Here is an 18,696-nt window from a genome sequence, read left to right as displayed (position 1 = left end):
TCTGGGACTGGCCACTGTGACAGACAGGATATTGGGCTTGATGGACCATTGGTCTTATATTCTTACATCCTTCAGATATTCTCATCCCAGTTCACTGGAGCCACTGGTGTTAGTGTGATTAGAATCAGCGCCACATGTCCTAACAGCAGCAACACTGAATGATGTAAGGGAAAGCTAATGGGTTAGGGATACAGAATACAAACAGAAAATCACAAATTGCATCTGCTGCAGATGGCCTCCAAAACGCAGCATGAAAAAAGAGACACACAATGCTCCAGCACAAGTGTCAGAATCCCCAAATGTGGTAATCTGGGGGGCTTTAATGACACTGATAGTTGCAAGAAAACAGAATGGCAGAGACAAGTCAGCAAGAGCATCTCTGAAATGCGCTGAAGAAACATTACTAACCAGATCTTTAGCATCCCTGTAAAATACATTATTTCTTCCTGCAGAAATAAGGATAGAAAACACAAAAACAAAACAGATACCACCATCAAATAAAACATGGTTTTGTGCATCCTCTAGGGGCTATTTCACTTGCCAAGACCTGTCATCCCTCTGCTTGCTGTGCCCATAGTGGATACAAGGTAAAGGCACTGGCTCGACAGCAAGCCTCCCCCTTAAACACCTGAGACCCTACAAAAAGACCTGGAACAGTGCTAGGAATGCATGGAGCTGGATTGCAGCCACATTTCCTACTGTTCTCACACCCAAGTAAATCTCTCACCCAGGCAGCCCTGGGAGCTCAGTGGTGCTCCAGTCACCATCAAGTTCCACTGAATTCCCGTTACAGCCCAGCTATGGGCTGGGAAGCTGCTAGGGCCAGCAGAGCTCCTTCAAGAACCATGCTGCCAAGGCGAAATGCCACACAGGAGAGTATGGAAGGTATACGCTATACATGGGGCTTACGGCAAATTTTAATTGCACCGTTAAACAATAGAATACCAATGGAAATTATTTAATTTTTTGGATGTTTTTCTAAATTTGCAAATATATTGATTTCACTTACAACACAGAATACAAAGTGTACAGTGCTCACTTTATATTATTTTTTATTACAAATATTTGCACTGTAAAAATAGTATTTTTCAATTCACCTCATACAAGTACTGTAGTGCAATCTCTTTATCGTGAAAGTGCAACTTACAAACGTAGATTTTTTTTGTTACATAACTGCACTCAAAAACAAAACAATGTAAAACTTTAGAGCCTACAAGTCCACTCAGTTCTACTACTTGTTCAGGTAAGACAAACAAGTTTGTTTACATTTACAGGAGATATCTTATTTACAATGTCACCTGAAAGTGAGAACAGACGTTCACATGGAACTTTCGTAACCGGCATTGCAAGGTATTTATGTACGTGCCAGATATGGTAAACATTTGTATGCTCCTTCATGCTTTGGCCACCATACCAGAGGACATACTTCCATGCTGATGGCGCTCATTAACTAAATTTGTGACTGAAACTTGTTGCGGGAGAATTGTATGTCTCCTGCTCTATTTTACCCATATTCTGACATATATTTAGTGTTATAGCAGTCTCGGCTGTTGACCCAAAACATGTTGTTCGTTTTAAGAACGCTTTCACTGCAGATTTCACAAAACGCAAAGAAGGTACCAATGTGAGATTTCTAAAGATAGCTACAGCACTCGACCCAAGGTTTAAGAATTTGAAGTGCCCTCCAAAATCTGAGAGAGAGCAGGTGTGGAGCATGCTTTCAGAAGTCTTAAAAGAACAAAAGAACTCTGATGTGGAAACTACAGAACCTGAACTACCAAAAAAGAAAATCAACCTTTTGCTGGTGGTATCTGACTCAGATGATGAAAATTAACATGCTTCCAGCCACACTGCTTTGGATAGTTATCGAGCAGAACCTGTCATTAGCATGGACACACGTCCTCTGGAATGGTGGTTGAAGCATGAAGGGACATATGAATGTTTAGCGCATCTGGCACATAAATAACTGGCGACGCCAGCTATAACAGTGCCATATGAACACCTGGTGACGTAAACAGGAAGTGGACAGCTTTATCTCCTGCAAATGTAAACAAACTTGTTTGTCTGAACAATTGGCTAAAAAAGAAGGAGGACTGAGTGGACTTGTAGGCTCTAAAGTTTTACATGGTTTTATTTTTGAATGCTTTTTTTTTTTTGCACATAATTCTACATTTGTAAGTTCAACTTTCATGATAAAGACATTGCATTACAGTACTTGTATTAGGTGAATTGAAAAATACTATTTATTTTGTTTTTACAGTGTAAATATTTGTAATAAAAATAAATATAAAACGAGCACTGTACACTTTGTATTGTGTGTTGTAATTGAAATCAATGTATTTGCAAATGTAGAAAACATCCAAAAATATTTAAATAAATGGTATTCTATTATTGTTTAACAGTGCGATTAATTGTGCAATTAGTCTTTTTAATCCCTTGAAAACCCTACTTTGAATTCATCTCTGCTGCAAACTATTACTATGTAATACAGAGCTAAAGGGATTATTAAACTGATCATAAATGAAGAGTCAATTTATCCCTGCGAAGGTCTCAAAGTCCTGCGCTGGGATGAGCAAATAGCATGGTAAAAATGTGGTTCTACTGCCTCAGTCTGGAGGGAAAACAAACAGTTTTACTCAATTAACAAAAAAAGGTGCTTTTCACACTACCCACTTTACAGACTCACCCTGGGATCTGAAAGTTAAACAGGGTTCTTCCGGGTTGGCTTGTGCACCCCTTCCAACAGTAAAAAATCTGCAGTATAAATGCCACCCTTAGCTGCACTTGTGTAACTCCCTGCCCCCAATGTGGGATTGCTGAAGCGTAATGGAAGACAAAATTATTAATTCTGTTGATGCGTTAGCAAGAATAGAATCCAGGTACCTCATCCATTCCTGTTATGCCACAGGGTTAATGGGAGTAAAAACTTCTTTTCATCCACGGAAGTGAAAAGATATAGATTTTTAATCTGTTGAGTAAACTGGTGCCATTTTTAGTCACTGTGGAGCAGAACTTCACTTTAAGGTACCACTGGTTGAGCAACTGAGGTAGTCTAAAACTCACAAATACTAATGTAGATTGTCTTCTTCTGTATCGAGTATTTATTTTGCAATCAGTCCCAGTATAATCATTTGCTTAGACATAAAGATTAATTGCTACACATTTATAAGATTACAGCAGCATCATGTTACTTATTTCCAAAGGGAATATGAATGATTCAAGCAGACTACAAAAGTGCAAGGAACTGAAGGAAGAAGGACAAATGATTTAGTTTTATTTTTTGTGAATACCACATAGCAAATAAGCTTGGACTCACAAGTATGATGAGCGAGCTGTAATCAAAGAGAAATATGTCACAACATGTAATTAGCCAACTCTCGTTTTGGATGAAATCCAATTCTGGAGTACTTTATAGGATTTCTCAAAGGTTTCCCTATTTTCAAGTGCACTAGTAGTCCCTGGGAGGCCAACCTGCAGCTTGTTGGCCAAATGCAACCTGTGTAGGTGACATTTCTACATATTCACTCTTCAGGGTAGAGCCACAATTTAGAACTAGTCTTCTTCAGTTACATCTTCAATGATACCAGTGATTCAAGAGTGGGTCTTGAAAGTGAATTTCACTGAGGGAGTGGCCCATGTTGAAGAGGACAGATGTAGTTGGGGACAGATCACCAGGCTGTGTGTGTGCGCACGCATACTGTGATGAGTGGGCAATGGGAGCGCTTTAGTGTTGAGGAATCTGGGATGCTATTAGTTTGTTACATTGGGTTACAGTAGTTATACTGATTGCATATGGTCAGCACTGGATGGCTGCATTCTGATATGTTAAAATAAATGTGTCTTGACTAATAGGCTTACATTGTTTTCTTCAAATCATTTTTCTAGGGGGATGTCCATTTGAGAAACAGCTTTAACCTTATTAATCAGCTAGTAGAAGCTTAATTACTTACATATTTGCAGGGGCGGCTCTACCAATTTGGCCGCCCCAAGCAGTCGCTGCCGAATTGCTGCCGCTGAAAGCTGCCGCGGCAGGAAAAGCAGCGGACCTGCCACCGAATTGTCGCCGTGGGACACGGACTGCCGCCCCATTCTAAATGCCGCCCCAAGTACCTGCTTGGGAAGCTGGTGCCTAGAGCTGGCCCTGCACATTTGACAGCTACACAACCATAATATTATATTGTTTAATATAACTGAAATATGTACTATAGCATTATCTCCCCTAGTACAAACAACCTCTAGCTGAATGCACAAAAAGAGCAAAGATGAAAAAATGGAAATAGTTTATTTGCTGCATAAGGAAACATTTTGTAAATTACATACAAGAACAAATGCTATGCTATAGTGTATACTTTTCAATATTTCACAAAGATAATTGTAATAAATATGCATAACAAAACAAGGTAGAAGACTAAATCTGAACAGCAAACTACAAAATGGTTCATCAAGTTTTAAACTTTACTTAAAAATTTCAAGCATGCAATTGCTGCAATACAGAAAAGTCGTCCTTTCACATTTCTTTGGAGTATTTTCCAAATTGTCTAACGAAAATACTGTCCAAAATTAACAATCATTAGTTAAACAACCTAAGAAAAGTAACAGAAAGGTCTAAATGATGCAAAAAGTTTGTAATCCTTTTGAGCTTTGTCCTTGTTAGGAATTATCAGATGTAAGTGCACTGTGTGTCCAAGTAAGCCTGAGGCACTATAGATTCTGTCAAATTAGGAGTCTATAAAGTTCATAGATTATGTAGCTCTGGAAATATCTCCATCAACAGGAATAAAACCAATGCCATAACTGAAACTGCAAGCTAGAATGGTTTTAACCCTTAAATGCACTGTGTTCTTAGAAATATTCTTCCTTAGTTCTCTACTATTCGCTGTCATTTTACCACATGAAGCATTTCCAATTCTACTTTTAATTCTTAAAAACAGACAAAGGCTTCAGTGATGCCCCCTCCTGCCCAAGAAACTTGTAGAAATTGTTAGATGACACCACAAATGTCTCATGTTCTCCTGCATTTAATGAAAGAGCAGGATGAATGGTCATTTACACTTCAATGCTCTTGGATATGCTGACAGATCTATGACTTTACACAGTTTTTCCGAGCTGAGAATACTTAACTATGCTTTAGTCTAGTCTAGCTGAATACTTTGGGTAAAAAGAGAGCCTTAAACATGGTTACCTAAAATATTTGTTAATATAGTTTAATGCAAACATCATGTAGCAAAATGGTTTAGTTACAAAAAAATTTCATTGGAGGGCCAATAAAAATATATTGAAGAGCAGATCTTTACAAAAGTGAGGTGAAGAATTGTGAGGCATTGAGTCTCACTGTAAACATCCTGCATTCACTAGAATCCCTTGTTTCCCTTGAAGTATATGTGTTATTTTTTCCTGAGCTCCATGGCCAACAGCAGTGTGAATATTTGCATAGAGAGTTTGACCTACTGAAAAGGGTTATTTTGTAAAGAACTTTTGAGGTTCATCTGATTTATGGTTTTACATTCTAAATTAGTTTTGTTTATGTTATAAACTATTGTGTCCAATATTGAGACAATGCAATTAAGTATAAAGATGTACGGCATGGATTTTATATACTCAGTGTACAGCAGACATGGTAACTCATAATCCACGTTAATCTTGTTAAACATAAAACAAATTACAGGTAAGTTTAGTTGCTTGATGTTCTGGCTTACTAAGCAAAATTCCACACAAATATCTGCTTTTGTTCATTACTACATGGGTGAATGAACAATGCCCAACCAAAGGCCACATCTGGGAGGATGCAAGGGCAAAAACACTGAGCAGACTAGAACAGCCTACCTCCTTTTCAATATCCAGGACCAGGACTCAGAATGGAGAACTTCACCTTTACCCAGGAGGTGTGACTATTTGTGTCAAGATGGAGTGTTGCATGCTGGGACCTGTAGCCCACCCTGAAAGCATCTCCATATTGAAGAAGGAAGCTGTGAAGCACAACACAACACTGCGGACCACACTTTACATCTGGGGTGGCCAAAGTAACAACAGCTCTGAAAAATACTTGCATTTTGGATATGAAAACAGTACTCTGAAAACTTTGTGGGAAGGAAGATGATGTGCAGATGTGTTAGGTCATAGTACACAGAATGAACAGGAAGACTGGCAGAGACAAATCCAGTTCACTAAAAAAAAAAAAAGCAGCAGGTTGCCAATTTTAAATCTGGTGTTAAGGTGAGCCTAGCTAAACACCATGGCAGCATGACAGGAATCAATACAAACAGTTTGTTTCACTTTTTTTGTGACTGGCTTTTGCATATTGTTAAAATCTGTTTAAGCACTTTCTGGACATCTTCATCCATTTGACCCTAGACAGAAAGAGGAAAAAGTACGTTTAATTCTAGCACCTTTTTACTCTTTCATAATTTTATATAAATAAGTAGTTTTAAAAGTATATTAACCCCCCAACTCCCAATCTTTTTTAAGAGGATGTTGCTTTAAATTTCTGTTAAATAGTCAGACTTTTTGTCTAGGGTAACCAAAAGATAAGAAGCTATTTTCACTATAGATTTGCAGAAGGGACCTCTTACATTAAAACACAACATACCTCACATAACTGAGAAATATGCAATCATACCTGCACAGCATAGAGAAGATGCATCCTGTACACTGATACAATCTCCTGGTGCTGTTTCTTTGTCTCCTAAAAAATATTAAGATGCCAAGTCAAGGAATGTGCATGCAAATTCACTTAAAAAACCCACCACATTTTGTTTTAGAGCACATGCATCTCGACAGCTATGATAAAATGGTATCTTTACTTACATAAGAAAACTATATTGCTCATCTGCATGCATGCATTACACCAAGCCGTATTTTACAATTGGGCCAGCCAAAATAGGTCCCTTTGAAGTGTATGGCCCACTAAGAGACTATAGCTTTATCTACACCAGGAAAGTATATAGTACAGCTGTTATTGGTGCTCAAAATGGTTTAGCTGCAGACAGACAGGATCAAACCACAGTCAGCCACAGTCTCTGAAACTGTAGCTGGTTTTTCTGCAAGGAAGCTAAACCACTTGCAGTTAAACAGTTTTCAGCAACAGTTCAACTGCACCCACTGCCACACCCCTTTGTCAGCAATGAGTAGATTTCTTAGTGCAGATGAGGTTCATAAGGGTCCTGTCCTATGGAGCTCTAGCAAATTACTACATATTCAGCCAAAGACAAGCCCCTCTTCTGTGGTCACAGAATGCTGTGGCCCAAGAACCATCTCCCAAGTAAACCTGAAGTTCTGTTTTAGAAACTAGGTTGAGAGAAGTGGGCCATACAACCCTAACATTATACCACCCCTTTCCTAAACTTATCAGTGGGGTGAGAGAGAGGAGACACCAACGCCACAATAGCCAGTAGCCTGGGGTCAGGGCAAGTCCATGCTCTGCCCCAATCAGACCAGGGACTTCCACATCCCAGGCAAGCTTCCTGACCACCAGGCTATTGGCTATTCTTGGGTAGGAGGGTGTGTTGGCCTCTCACTCATTCACGCTCATAAAAACACCACTTTTAAAGGTCTCAGGTTCATCCCAATGTGGAACTTGTAATCTCAAAACTTTTCACAGGAAGGGAAAACCATTTCTGGCCCAGCTCTCGTGGTTAGGCAGTGGAGGAAAGGAAGCAGCTGGAGATGAGACACTCCTACAGAACTCTGGCAGCAGGCTACGAGATGGCCATAAGCCTTCATTTTTAAGTAGGGCTATGTCTACACTTAAACTGCTACACCACCACTGTAGTGCTTCAGCGTAGATGCTAACTACAGCGGTGGGAGGGGTTCTCCCATTGCTGTAGTTAATCCACCTCCCCAAGAGGCAGTATTTAGGTCAACAGAAGAAAAGGCAACTCAGCTTGTGCAGTAACTGTGGTTCTTTGAGATGTGTCCCTATGGGTGCTCCACTTCAGGTGTGCATGAGCCTTTTGAGCCCTTGATGGGAGATTTTCTGTTAGCAGTGTCCATTTGGCCTGTGGATGTGCTCTGTGCTACCTCGTATCGTGCTCCCAGGTCACACAGAGCTGGGCAGGCAAACCACCCCCAGTTCCTTCTCAATGCGAATGTCCAACAAGAACAGTCTGAAGCAGAGGGGAAAGAGGGTAGGTAGCCTCTTTCAGATGACACCCAAGAAGTATCCTCACAGGGAGAGGGGACCTTCGGAATCAAGTCTAAGACTGAAGACAGTACAGCAGAATCAAGTGCCGCATCAGACCTGACAGTGCAGACCAAGGCATAGCGTTTAGAAAAGGTATGCACTGAAGCCCATGTAGCAGCTCTCTGACACTGGAAATGTTTTTGAATAATGCTGTGGAAGTTATTTGTAATCTGATAGTGTGCGCTAAAATCCTCTGAAGAGGCAAAGCACCAGCTGCATCATAGCAAGCAATAATACATGCAGAGATCCATCTCACCATATCGTGACACTACTCACAGAAGAATTCATATGTCAACCAAGCGCTATCTACACTGGGAGTAGGTTGGCTTAACTACGTCACTCAGGAGTGTGGATTTTTCACATCCCTGCGTGATGTAGCCGGGTTGACCTAACGTTTTAGTGTAGACCTGGCCTAAATGTTTTATTGTTTAAATGATTTACTACGTCTATTGCTCCCACTAGTATTCCTGAAAGAGACTAATTCTAGCTCAGCACCACATTAACTCCTGCTGCCTGACTGGGGAGAAGGAACAACAGGCACCAGGAAAGCGGTGTAGCTCAGCAGGTTGGGAACTCAAATACAAGAGCTTTCCTTCCCAGAACTTGGTGCTTAAAGAGATCTGAAAAAAAGATCTGTGTTTGGGGGCAGGGTGGGGCGGGGAGGTGTATTTCATAATCTAGGAGCAGCAGCTTTGGTAAGACAATGCCTGAAGTATACTCCTCAGCAACCAGGGTCGAGTCTTAACTTTTTTTTTTTTTTTTTTTGGGGGGGGGGGGGGGGCCGGGTCTGCGACTCCTGGCAGGCCTCCCAACACACCCACTTTAAGCACTGCCAGAACAGCTCCGTAACGCACAGGAAGAGCTTTTTGTGGTTTAAAAAATGCTTTTCGGCTCTGTGCAGCTTGGAAGTCTTCATGTTCTGCTGGAGTGGGCCCTTTACTTGTAAATGGGAAACCCCATTGAAGGTCCAATTTTAAAACCATTTAAAGCAGTTCACAATTCTGAGAAAAATTATCATCTTCTTAAAAAAATATATGGGCCTCTTTGGATAGAAACTTGTCACAAGATTTCTTCCAAAAATATCAGGCTTATTTTAGCTTTTAATTATTTTTCAAAAAGATCTTAACTGATGACTAAATCTGCACCTTTCTGAGCAACACAAAAACCCACTGCCAACTGGCTCTGTACTTTATGAATCATGGCACCAGTGCCACACAAGTACACCACATTTTATTGCAGTTATAACATGTTGGATCAACTATTAAACATTGCTCTAACAGCCCAGTGTCTCAGAGGTTTGGATAGCCATTTAAAGCTGTGGCTTTCTAAACTCTCATTTCTGCTACAGTTTAGTTTAGTTGTGACACAGCAAAATGAACAAATGTATTGAGATGTGATGACATCTGCTTAGGAGGTGCCATAATTATTTTATCAACCCATTTAATGCCAATTAATGCTTAACCTCAACACAGTAGCTTAAGCAACTGCATCCTGTATAATGCAGTTATCATTTCAATTATTGGGAACTGCTGCACTATTTCCCGTATCTCCAGAGCAGAAAATGGAGTGAAGTTGACTGATCTAAGTGAGAGATCTCTGGGGATATACAGTAACTCAGTTTTGTACTATTGTCGAAAGAGTGCATTGCTGTGACAATAATGAGGATTCACTACTATCAGTTATAGCATATATTAAAAGGGATCACTTTATTGCATTAAGCATCCATTTCTCATACTCAGTAGTTGTGCTTCACTTTAACTGGGCACTGTAAGGAAGACTTCACATCCTATTAGCAATCAGAGCAGCTGGAGTTTATCAGTTAAGAAACCGACACTTACAGCCAGTTGATTTTGTAACTGTTTCACTTGTTGCTGTAATGCCTCCAGCTGTTGGCTTTGTCTTTTGGGTGCACTGGTTGAGTAGGAAAGCTGAGAAAGACTGTTCAATGCTTCTTTTAACTTGCTAACTTCCTTGGACATCTCATTGATCTATCAAGGAAAAAAAGTACATGTGAAATGATGCAAGAAATACGGTTTTGCTGTGCTTTATTTAGAGAACATTTGTGCCTTTTTTTTGAATTCTGAAAAAGCATCCCTACCTTGATCTGAGGCACAAGGCGGCTACTAGGTAAACAAAAGGTTATAGTGCTCCCACCATGCTGCAACCCTTTGTCTACACAAAGGGATGTAGCTCTTTCTCAGCCAGCTCTGCAGTGCCTCCTTCTTACTCTGCAAGCCAGTAGGCAGTTCTAGCTCCTCACCAGTACTGGGAGGTCTGCATGCAGATGTATGTCCTCCCAGCTGGCTGCTCTCTCCATCTGCCTCTCCCAGAAATTGTTTCTCTCCTACTTACCTTTCTACCTCTATTTCCTTCCCCCCAAATCTCTGGCATGCTACTCCTCTTTCTGCCTACACCTCCCCCACCATTCCAGCTCCCTCCCCACCAAAGCCTCTTGGCTCACTGCCAAATTTCCCTCCACCATCCCTCCACCATTTTAAGCATTCAGTTTCTGTTAGCAAATTTGCTTTTGTACAGAATTCTCACATTTCCAAATGGAAACTCATTGCTTTAACAACTTACGTGAAGCAATATTTATACCACTGAGATATTGCGTTTACTGACTCTATGGGCACAGCCTCTGAATACATCTATGTCTGAAGACAGAAATGCAGCTCGCTTGGGCCAAGTATACAGAGCCAGCAAAATGTTACACAGCCAGCTACCACATCTGTGGCCCATTTTCTATTATAAGAACTCTGTGCTCTCAGATATCCCAATTATGGAAAAAGACGAGTAGGGATGGGTGAAATGATCTGGGTAAAATAAGAACTGTAGGATCTTTGGTCACTTGTGCATCTTTATTTAGGTTTGCAAAACTTCTCTCCCTGAGGATCTCTCCCTGTTCTAACTCCCACTTCCATCATTTCAAAACAGGAGTGCAAGCACTTGGGCACCTGGGCCCCATATGACTTCACCTGACAGTGACAGATCATGCAGCTCTCCTTGTGGGGATCTCCGCAGGGTCAAATATGCATTTAGCCAAACAAGCTTTTATCAGTATTAAAGATGGGATTCTGGGACCTTAGATTACAAGGCAGAAAGGTGTATTCAAAAGTTATACTCCGTGACACTTTGTTTAATATTGAGCTGTGAACTGCATGCGTTACTCAAGTTGCTTTATAAGGTCTAAACATCCAGGAAACCCAATCTCTTTAATGAATCACTAACCTTTTTATCTTTATCTTCTTCTAGCTTTGACGAGCTTTCTGCATATCTTTTCATGTCAAGAAGATCTTCTTGAGCTTGATGGTACTTACGGTAAAGTCCATTTATTTCCTGCTCCTTGCCCTCAAGGAGAGTTTGAATACCTTCTTTTTCCCCTTTTAATTGCAAGACTTCATTTCTCAATTGTGCAGCATCTACGGACACATTCTCTTTCTCTTTCATTAAATCCTTTAGTTTGGATGACAAAATATTAACTTCACCTTCTAACGATGACTGGAGTTTTTCATATGAAGCTCTGGGCACCATTGCTTCCTTAATTGCAGCTTTTTCTTCCAACAATTCCTTCTGCAGATTTCTTACCTCAGTTTCCTTGTTAATAAGCTCTTCCTTAAACTCATTTATTTCTTCTTCCATTTCCTTTGCCGTACACCTGAGAGCAGTTACCACCTCAAGATGCTCAGCAACTGGTACAGAGTTTTGTTTCTGAGTATCTATTAGTTGCTTGAGCTGAGCTGCTTCATTTAATACCTGTGTGTACTGGGACTTCATGTCAGATAATGCATCTTCAGCTTTATCTTTCAATGAATTTGTTACCCACATCAGTTTCTCATGCTCATCTCTAGGAATGTATTCCAAAGCTACATCCTCTAATGCTTTCCTCTTCCTGTAATCTTCAAGCTCTGTTTGTGCTTCTTTGTACAACTGAGACAGCTCACTAACTTGTCTGTGTAGGTTATCTATCATTCTATCCCTTGCTTCTTTTATCTCCCGAGCTTCATCACTGGATTCCAACTGCATCTGATTTAACTTGTCTTGTAGCCTTTTGATTTCTTCTTGCCCTTCTTTGTATCTCTCGATCAACAAAGCTTTCTCTTGGTTAATGTTCTCAATTATTGAACAATAAGAATTTTTTATTTCCTCACATTCTTCTATAGACATTTTGCTAGCAACGTTCTGCTCTCTTTCTTCAAGTTTTTCCTGTAGCTCTCTCACTTTCTCTTTATGCCTTTCACTTTCCTCTAATGCTTTCCTGAGTTCTTGCTTTAGCACTTCAGTTTCCTCACATGTAACCCTCAGTTCATGGACATCCAAGTAAGTATCTTTGTTTTCAGAAGCAACAAGGCCCAATTTCATCTGCGTTTGTACATTCAAGACCTCTTTCATAGCTTCCTCATACCGGCATTGGGTTTCTTTAAGTTTCTGGCTAAGATCAGAGCTATTTTCAGAAATATCTGCACTGTTTAAATTAATTGTTTCTGGGATTCTAGACTGAAGTTGGGTCTCTAAGTACTTTCTTTTTGCTTCGGAATTATCTAATTTCCTCTGCAAGTCCTTTAAATCTTCTTGTAGACGCTTAATTTTTACCTCATTGTTGCTTGTTGACTTCTCTTGAGTTTGTGTTGCATTTAATGAGGATGATTTTAGCTCCTGAGCTGAAGTTTGACTTTGTCTATCCACTGACTGATCAAACTCTGTTTGGGTGGAATGATAGGAATCTAAGGTGGAATCCATTTCTGTTTCTCTGGGTGCTTTTTCCTGCATAAAAATCATTAGCGTTTATAAAACAATATATGTTACTGAGTAGATTAAGTAAGGAACTCTTACTGTGCCCTACAGAGATGAACAATGAAAACATTGTGGGCTAGATTTTCAGCAAAGCTTAGCACGCAAAGGAAGATACTGGCTGCTAAGTGCATCTAAATACCTGGGATGATTTCTGAAGCACAAAAAGGATCAAAAGCTATGAGAGTTAAAATGCTGAAAACCCTCAGTCATTAGCCAGAGTTCTGAAATAATTAACTCCATCTTTAAAAAAAAAAAAGGCTATCAACTAATTTATGGGAAAAATGAGAATTGCAAACGATTTAATACTCGAAGTCAAAGTTTCCTCTTGATTTCTTGAAACTCTTACTACCTACAAACTGTCTTTTAATTTATCTTCACAGCACATCACTACAAAACAAAGCAGTTCTTTATTCCGCTACTCAAGAACTGAAAGATCCCCTTTCCTTTGAATTAGGTGCATAAACGTAATACATACCTGTAATTTGTCTTGTAACTCCTTATTGTGTAGTGTTAGAGAAGCAATTTTTGCTTGCAACAATACAAGCAGATCTTGCTGGTCAGTTTCAGAACTTATATCCAGTAAGCTATCAGCACCTTTAAAAAAAATGGTTTAAAACCATTTAAAACAACTGAAGTGATGACGTATTTCCTGCTTTTGCTATCCTTTCACATAAAATCATTATGACTTTGAGATGGTGTGAACTTTTTTTTTTTTCATAAGAACGGCCATACTGGGTCAGACCAAAAGGTCAATCTAGCCCAGTATCCTGCCTTCTGACAGAGGCCAATGCCACGTGTCCCAGAAGGACACCATTAATATGCCAAATGAAGGAATTATTTCTAGCTAGATTTCTAAAAATGGTTTAATCACTGGCACGTCAGTTTTTCTAAAGAGTTACAATGCTGAAACCATTCTCTAATATCATTACCATTATTCCTACATTTAAATGGTTCTAAAAGACAGTTGATAAAAAGAATAAGCTTTGAGAATTAAAGAAGGCTTTATTATTCACCTTACCTGTAGTGCTATCACTCAATCTATCCTTGTTATCTCGCTGAATGGAGCTGATCTCTTCCTGTGAGACACAAGGAGACAACCATTTCACTTCAAGAAGTTCTAGACTTCACAGAAATGAGTATGGAATGAGGTCAAGCCCTGCAGAATGGATGCTCTGGGGCTGATGTCTTGTTCCAAACAACATTCCTTAAAAGTTAGGGGCCAGATTTTTAAATTCACCTAAGAGATTTGGCCTCCCAATTCCCATTAAAATTAATGTGATCTGGGCATCCATATTCCCGCAGGCAGTTTTGAAAGTCTTTGCCTGTGCGCTAAATTATGCAATGTAGTGCGTATGATATATTTAAAACATCAAAGGACTACAGACTTCGATAACATAGGCTGAAATCACACAGTAGCAAGTGGCTACTCATCCCAATGAAATCTTTTGAACGAGGACTGTCTTTATTGTATGTAATGAACAGTGCCAGGCACTTTGTTAGCACTAAATAACTTGCTACTGTGTGTTAAGATGCAAAACATTTACTCATTTATTATGAATTACCACCACATTTACTGAAAGAAAATATCAAAATAAGTTTACAAAATATATGCCCTTTGATTTTACACACATCATAAACCATTTATTTATCAAAATTCAACCATTCACAGTGGATCTCCCAGTCACTGATGTGGATTATCCAAGTTCTATATTTTTATCCCCTTAAATACAGCCAAAGTTTATTAAAATGACAGAACAGCAAGAGTAAATATACCTTGCATACTTGCTCAGTGAAGAACACCTGTCCTTTTCCAGCAATTGGAGTTGAGGTTGCTGAACGTGGAGAGGACAAATCACTAAACTGAAAAAGAAGTGCGTGTGTGTGTATATACATTAGGGAGTTCTACTGCCTGGGTTAACATATGCAATAATCCTGCGTTAGCACCAAAGAGCAAACCTAATTACTCAATGCTGTTCTTAGCTAGCAGCACACATGCATTATTTCCAGACATGAGCAATGTTTCAGTTTAATAACCTATTTGTTAAGCTGTAATTTAATCCTATATTATAGATCTTTCCTGCTCTCTCCCCTTATTGGATTTCTACAGCTATCTGTATGTGGAAGTGCATTTTAAGCCATTCATCAAAAGAGACCACCGTTATGTGCAGCTTTTAGACCATGCCACATTTCTAGCAGCTTTCTTAATAACTGTAACCAATATGGGTTTTCAAGATGTCAGCCTAACCTCAGAAAAAAAAAAAATATCTACTCATAACACATGAGACAGACATATAAAATAACAGCAGATTTTGCCAGCATCATTCACATTGTGCTCTGGATCTTTCCCATCCCACTACAAATATCAAAATGTTCAAAACTTGGACTTTTTCTTTACCTGGATAGGACTGATAGGAGGAGGTGGGGCTTTGCGTTTTTTTGGAGTTCCACTTCTTTCTGAACTTAATTTAGAGACTTGGTCATGCTGAAAGTTTCACAGGCCAGAGAATGGAGGTTTGTTAATTTGGTTAGTAAAGTCTGAGTAAGCAGTTTTATTAAAAACCCCACATAACTTGAGCAATTTGTTCCTTGTCTCATTCAAGCTTCTCCACAATAACTACATTGCTATAGTAGGCAAGATACTAGGCATGCTTGAAGACAAGGATGGCCCCCACCCCCCTTGCAATTCATGCTTCAGCAAAAACAAAGATTTAGTGAAAAAGCACAAGCTGATGAAAGGTTTAGCATTTACTAGTAATCTCAAATACATCATTCGTTCACAGCTTAATTAGCTGACCATGAATGGCCATTATTTTTCTTCTTCGTCAACCACTCTTGTGTTTGGATAGCATGAAAGAACTATTTCTTCTGGAAGGAGAGCGCCTGAATCAGTCACTCCATCGCTTCTCACTTTAATGGGGTGTGCACCCTCCAAAATATTATGCTCCTAATAAGTGCTAGTAGGGCATTTTTATTGCTTCAACCTGGTGGGATTTTCACCACTGGGCTCTCCAGCAAAGGGCATCCCAGCAATACCCCTTGTAACCCTGGAATATCTGTTTCCTGTTGAAAAGCTTTGCCTTTGTCTGTCTCCATAATCAAGGTGTGAGAAAGTCCAGTCTTGGGGCCTAAACTCTTGAGTTTTTCCACAAGAGTTTGTGCTTCCTCTCCCTAACCACAGAACCACACCCTTCCCCCCAGCACCCTTTCCCTGCCTCCCCAAAGCTGATTGGTTACTGAATCTTGTAAAAGGCAAGGTTTAAAAAAAAAAAAGCTATTAAAGCAATATATTTCTGCAACATGCTTCTACTATGAGCAACTCAAACATTCATACTATAGAACATTATAATTACAGGTAAATCTCAGAGTGACATTTATTGGTGCTTTTAAGCATATGCCATTTATCATTTTCACAGACCTGTATAGTCTGAATATTTTCAAGTAACATGAGAGAGACAAATACCTGCTTTGGCTTTGTTGGTGACTTCGTATCTGTAGAGCAGGGAGGGGGAAAAGTGTTTTATGTTAAATACCATTAAGAAAAAAAGCAATAATGTCTTTGCATGGCCCCACCCCACCCTGACTGCCTGCAATGCCAGCCTGGATATCCCATTTGTCTGCTTCTTCTCCAACAAGTCTCCTGCATTTCTTTCATGCTGCCTACATACTTGGAATACCCTTCTTGAAAGAGTCCACAAAGCCACTCCCCTCTCTACATTAGAGCCTCTCCATGACATCCATCACTGGGAAGCGTATACAAAATTAGCCAGCTAAGAACTTTAATTTATTCCCTTCACAGAATAAAAAGCCCAACTCCATGCTGTGTGCTAGCCCTTGCTATGTTACTGCAGTAATTTCCCTCTGTTCCTCTTCCTCATAGCTGCTCCCTATTGCTCCACTAGCCCCCTGGAATACTATCGGGCAAGTTTTTTGGAGCAGGGATCACTTCTGTGTTTTAGGAAGCACCTCGCAAACTGGGTGCAGTGCTAAGTTAAAAAGCATGCTAATTACCTGCAAGAACTAGCTCATTTCAAGATAGTGCAAAAAGTAAATTCACTTCTTGTTGAAAACTGATCTGGGTCAGTTCAAACTGACATTATTTCCTCTCACATACCGGCATCCGGAGACATCTTCGACAGGAGGAGGCTCTGAATCCCGGCATTCTCAGAGAGCTTGGAGTAATGTAGGGCATCGTGTCCAAGGGCATCTACAAGGCTGAAGTCAGCACCCTTTCTGATCAAGGCTTCCACAATGTTAAGGCCGCCAGCTTCACAAGCCAGCATCAAAGCAGTTCTAGAGAAAACACACAGAGCCCAAGTGTAACGATTCTACTCTTAGGGCGGTAGCTCTGTCACATAACTTTTTTGGGAAAAACATCCTGAGTCATGGACAAACATCCATAAAATCCAAGATTTGTTTTTTTAAATCAACATGCACAATTTCTCTCCTCATTTCTCCCCACACACCTGCTCCCACCCCAGCCCCCACCCTACCCCAGGGCCTTTTTGAGGAATTTGGCATTCTGATCCTGGCTCCATCTTGAGTCTCATCACTGCACTTCCAAGAGGAGGTACCTGATGGGCAGCTTTTATCAGCAGGCTGTCCAGTTTTCAAAAGGAAACTGGCACAGACACAGCTTCTGATTAGAAAGGCTGTCAGATGCCAGAGCCAAGATCAAACTACAGCCCTGAGAGTCATGGTGCAGGACAAGAGCATCTATTTGAATACAGCTGCATTTCACTCATTGCTTTTAAGTGAACGCAGATACAACCATGGAGATTTACTCATTTCAGCCAAAAAGCAAAATAAATTGAAAAGCCCCTTGTGAGAATAAATAAGACACACAGTGAAGGAGGACAGCTCAAATCTCCTCTAGAAAACCAAAATATCTTGTTATCCCACAAAAATTTAGCAGTCAATCCCAACTCCAAGGCTAGGCAACCTACAAACAGCGTCAAGAGCTTTGAATAGTGGATTGCATGCAGCAGGAGTACACTGTATTTTTTTAAAATCCTTCCAAGTTACTTGCAGGGATGAAGAGTTTTATCAAAAGTACTTTGCTGCATACTAGCATTTGTTTACCCTCCTGTGAAAAATACGCTGCCCTCAGCTTGAAAATAGGTCTAATAGATTGGTGTTTTTTAGTTTGTGCTTTGAAAGGAACAGACAAGAACAATGGCAAACACGATCATGGCAATGAATTTTTTTTCAGAGTAGCAGCCGTGTTAGTCTGTATCTGCAAAAAGAACAGGAGTACTTGTGGCACCTTAGAGACTAAAATTTATTTGAGCATAAATTTTTTTCTCCTGCTGATAATAGCTCATCTTAATTAGCCTCTTATTCCACTTTTTCATGTTCTCTGTATGTGTATTTATATCTATCTATCTATATCTTCTTACTATATGTTCCATTCTATGCATCCGATGAAGTGGGCTGTAGCCCATGAAAGCTTATGCTCAAATAAATTTGTTAGTGTCCAAGGTGCCACAAGTACTCCTGTTCTTTTTATGGCAATGAATTGTTTCCTTCCATATTTGTCAAAACATTATAGCACTCCTTTCACTCACCACTTGGGGGCAGAAGCATGGTGGAAAGATGGCAATTGCACTGCAGTGTGTTAAAATAGTAGTGGAAGGGAGGAAAGTGAAGAATATCATATTCAAGTGAAATTGCAGAGATGATTTTAGAGTAATTGCCCAATTGGAATTTGGACAGGATATTCAAGTTGG

General features: G+C 39.9%; 1 protein-coding gene across 6 annotated transcripts in view; it reads right to left on the bottom strand.

Annotated features, from left to right (window-relative positions):
• Positions 1-4,292: 4,292 nt before the first annotated feature.
• RAI14 (retinoic acid induced 14) overlaps positions 4,293-18,696 on the bottom strand; it is a 123,124-nt gene continuing 108,720 nt past the window's right edge. For 3 of the 6 annotated variants that reach the window (XM_074952436.1, XM_074952435.1, XM_074952438.1), the window contains 11 exons: positions 17,082-17,260; positions 16,431-16,459; positions 15,366-15,452; positions 14,744-14,830; positions 13,989-14,046; positions 13,446-13,564; positions 11,408-12,940; positions 10,018-10,167; positions 6,617-6,682; positions 6,288-6,347; positions 4,293-6,131 (listed from right to left, as the gene is read on the bottom strand). In XM_074952436.1, coding sequence (XP_074808537.1) covers positions 5,898-6,131; positions 6,288-6,347; positions 6,617-6,682; positions 10,018-10,167; positions 11,408-12,940; positions 13,446-13,564; positions 13,989-14,046; positions 14,744-14,830; positions 15,366-15,452; positions 16,431-16,459; positions 17,082-17,260 — 2,602 coding nt within the window. In that variant the 3' untranslated portion in view covers positions 4,293-5,897. Of the gene's footprint in view, positions 6,348-6,616; positions 6,683-10,017; positions 10,168-11,407; positions 12,941-13,445; positions 13,565-13,988; positions 14,047-14,743; positions 14,831-15,365; positions 15,453-16,430; positions 16,460-17,081; positions 17,261-18,696 lie in introns of all 6 variants that reach the window. The other 3 variants (XM_074952437.1, XM_074952439.1, XM_074952440.1) reach the window with 3 other exon arrangements.

The sequence above is a fragment of the Natator depressus genome, chromosome 5 (genome assembly GCF_965152275.1).
Source record: "Natator depressus isolate rNatDep1 chromosome 5, rNatDep2.hap1, whole genome shotgun sequence".
NCBI classification, from domain to species: Eukaryota; Metazoa; Chordata; order Testudines; family Cheloniidae; genus Natator; species Natator depressus.
This window is presented reverse-complemented; position numbering and strand designations above follow the sequence as displayed.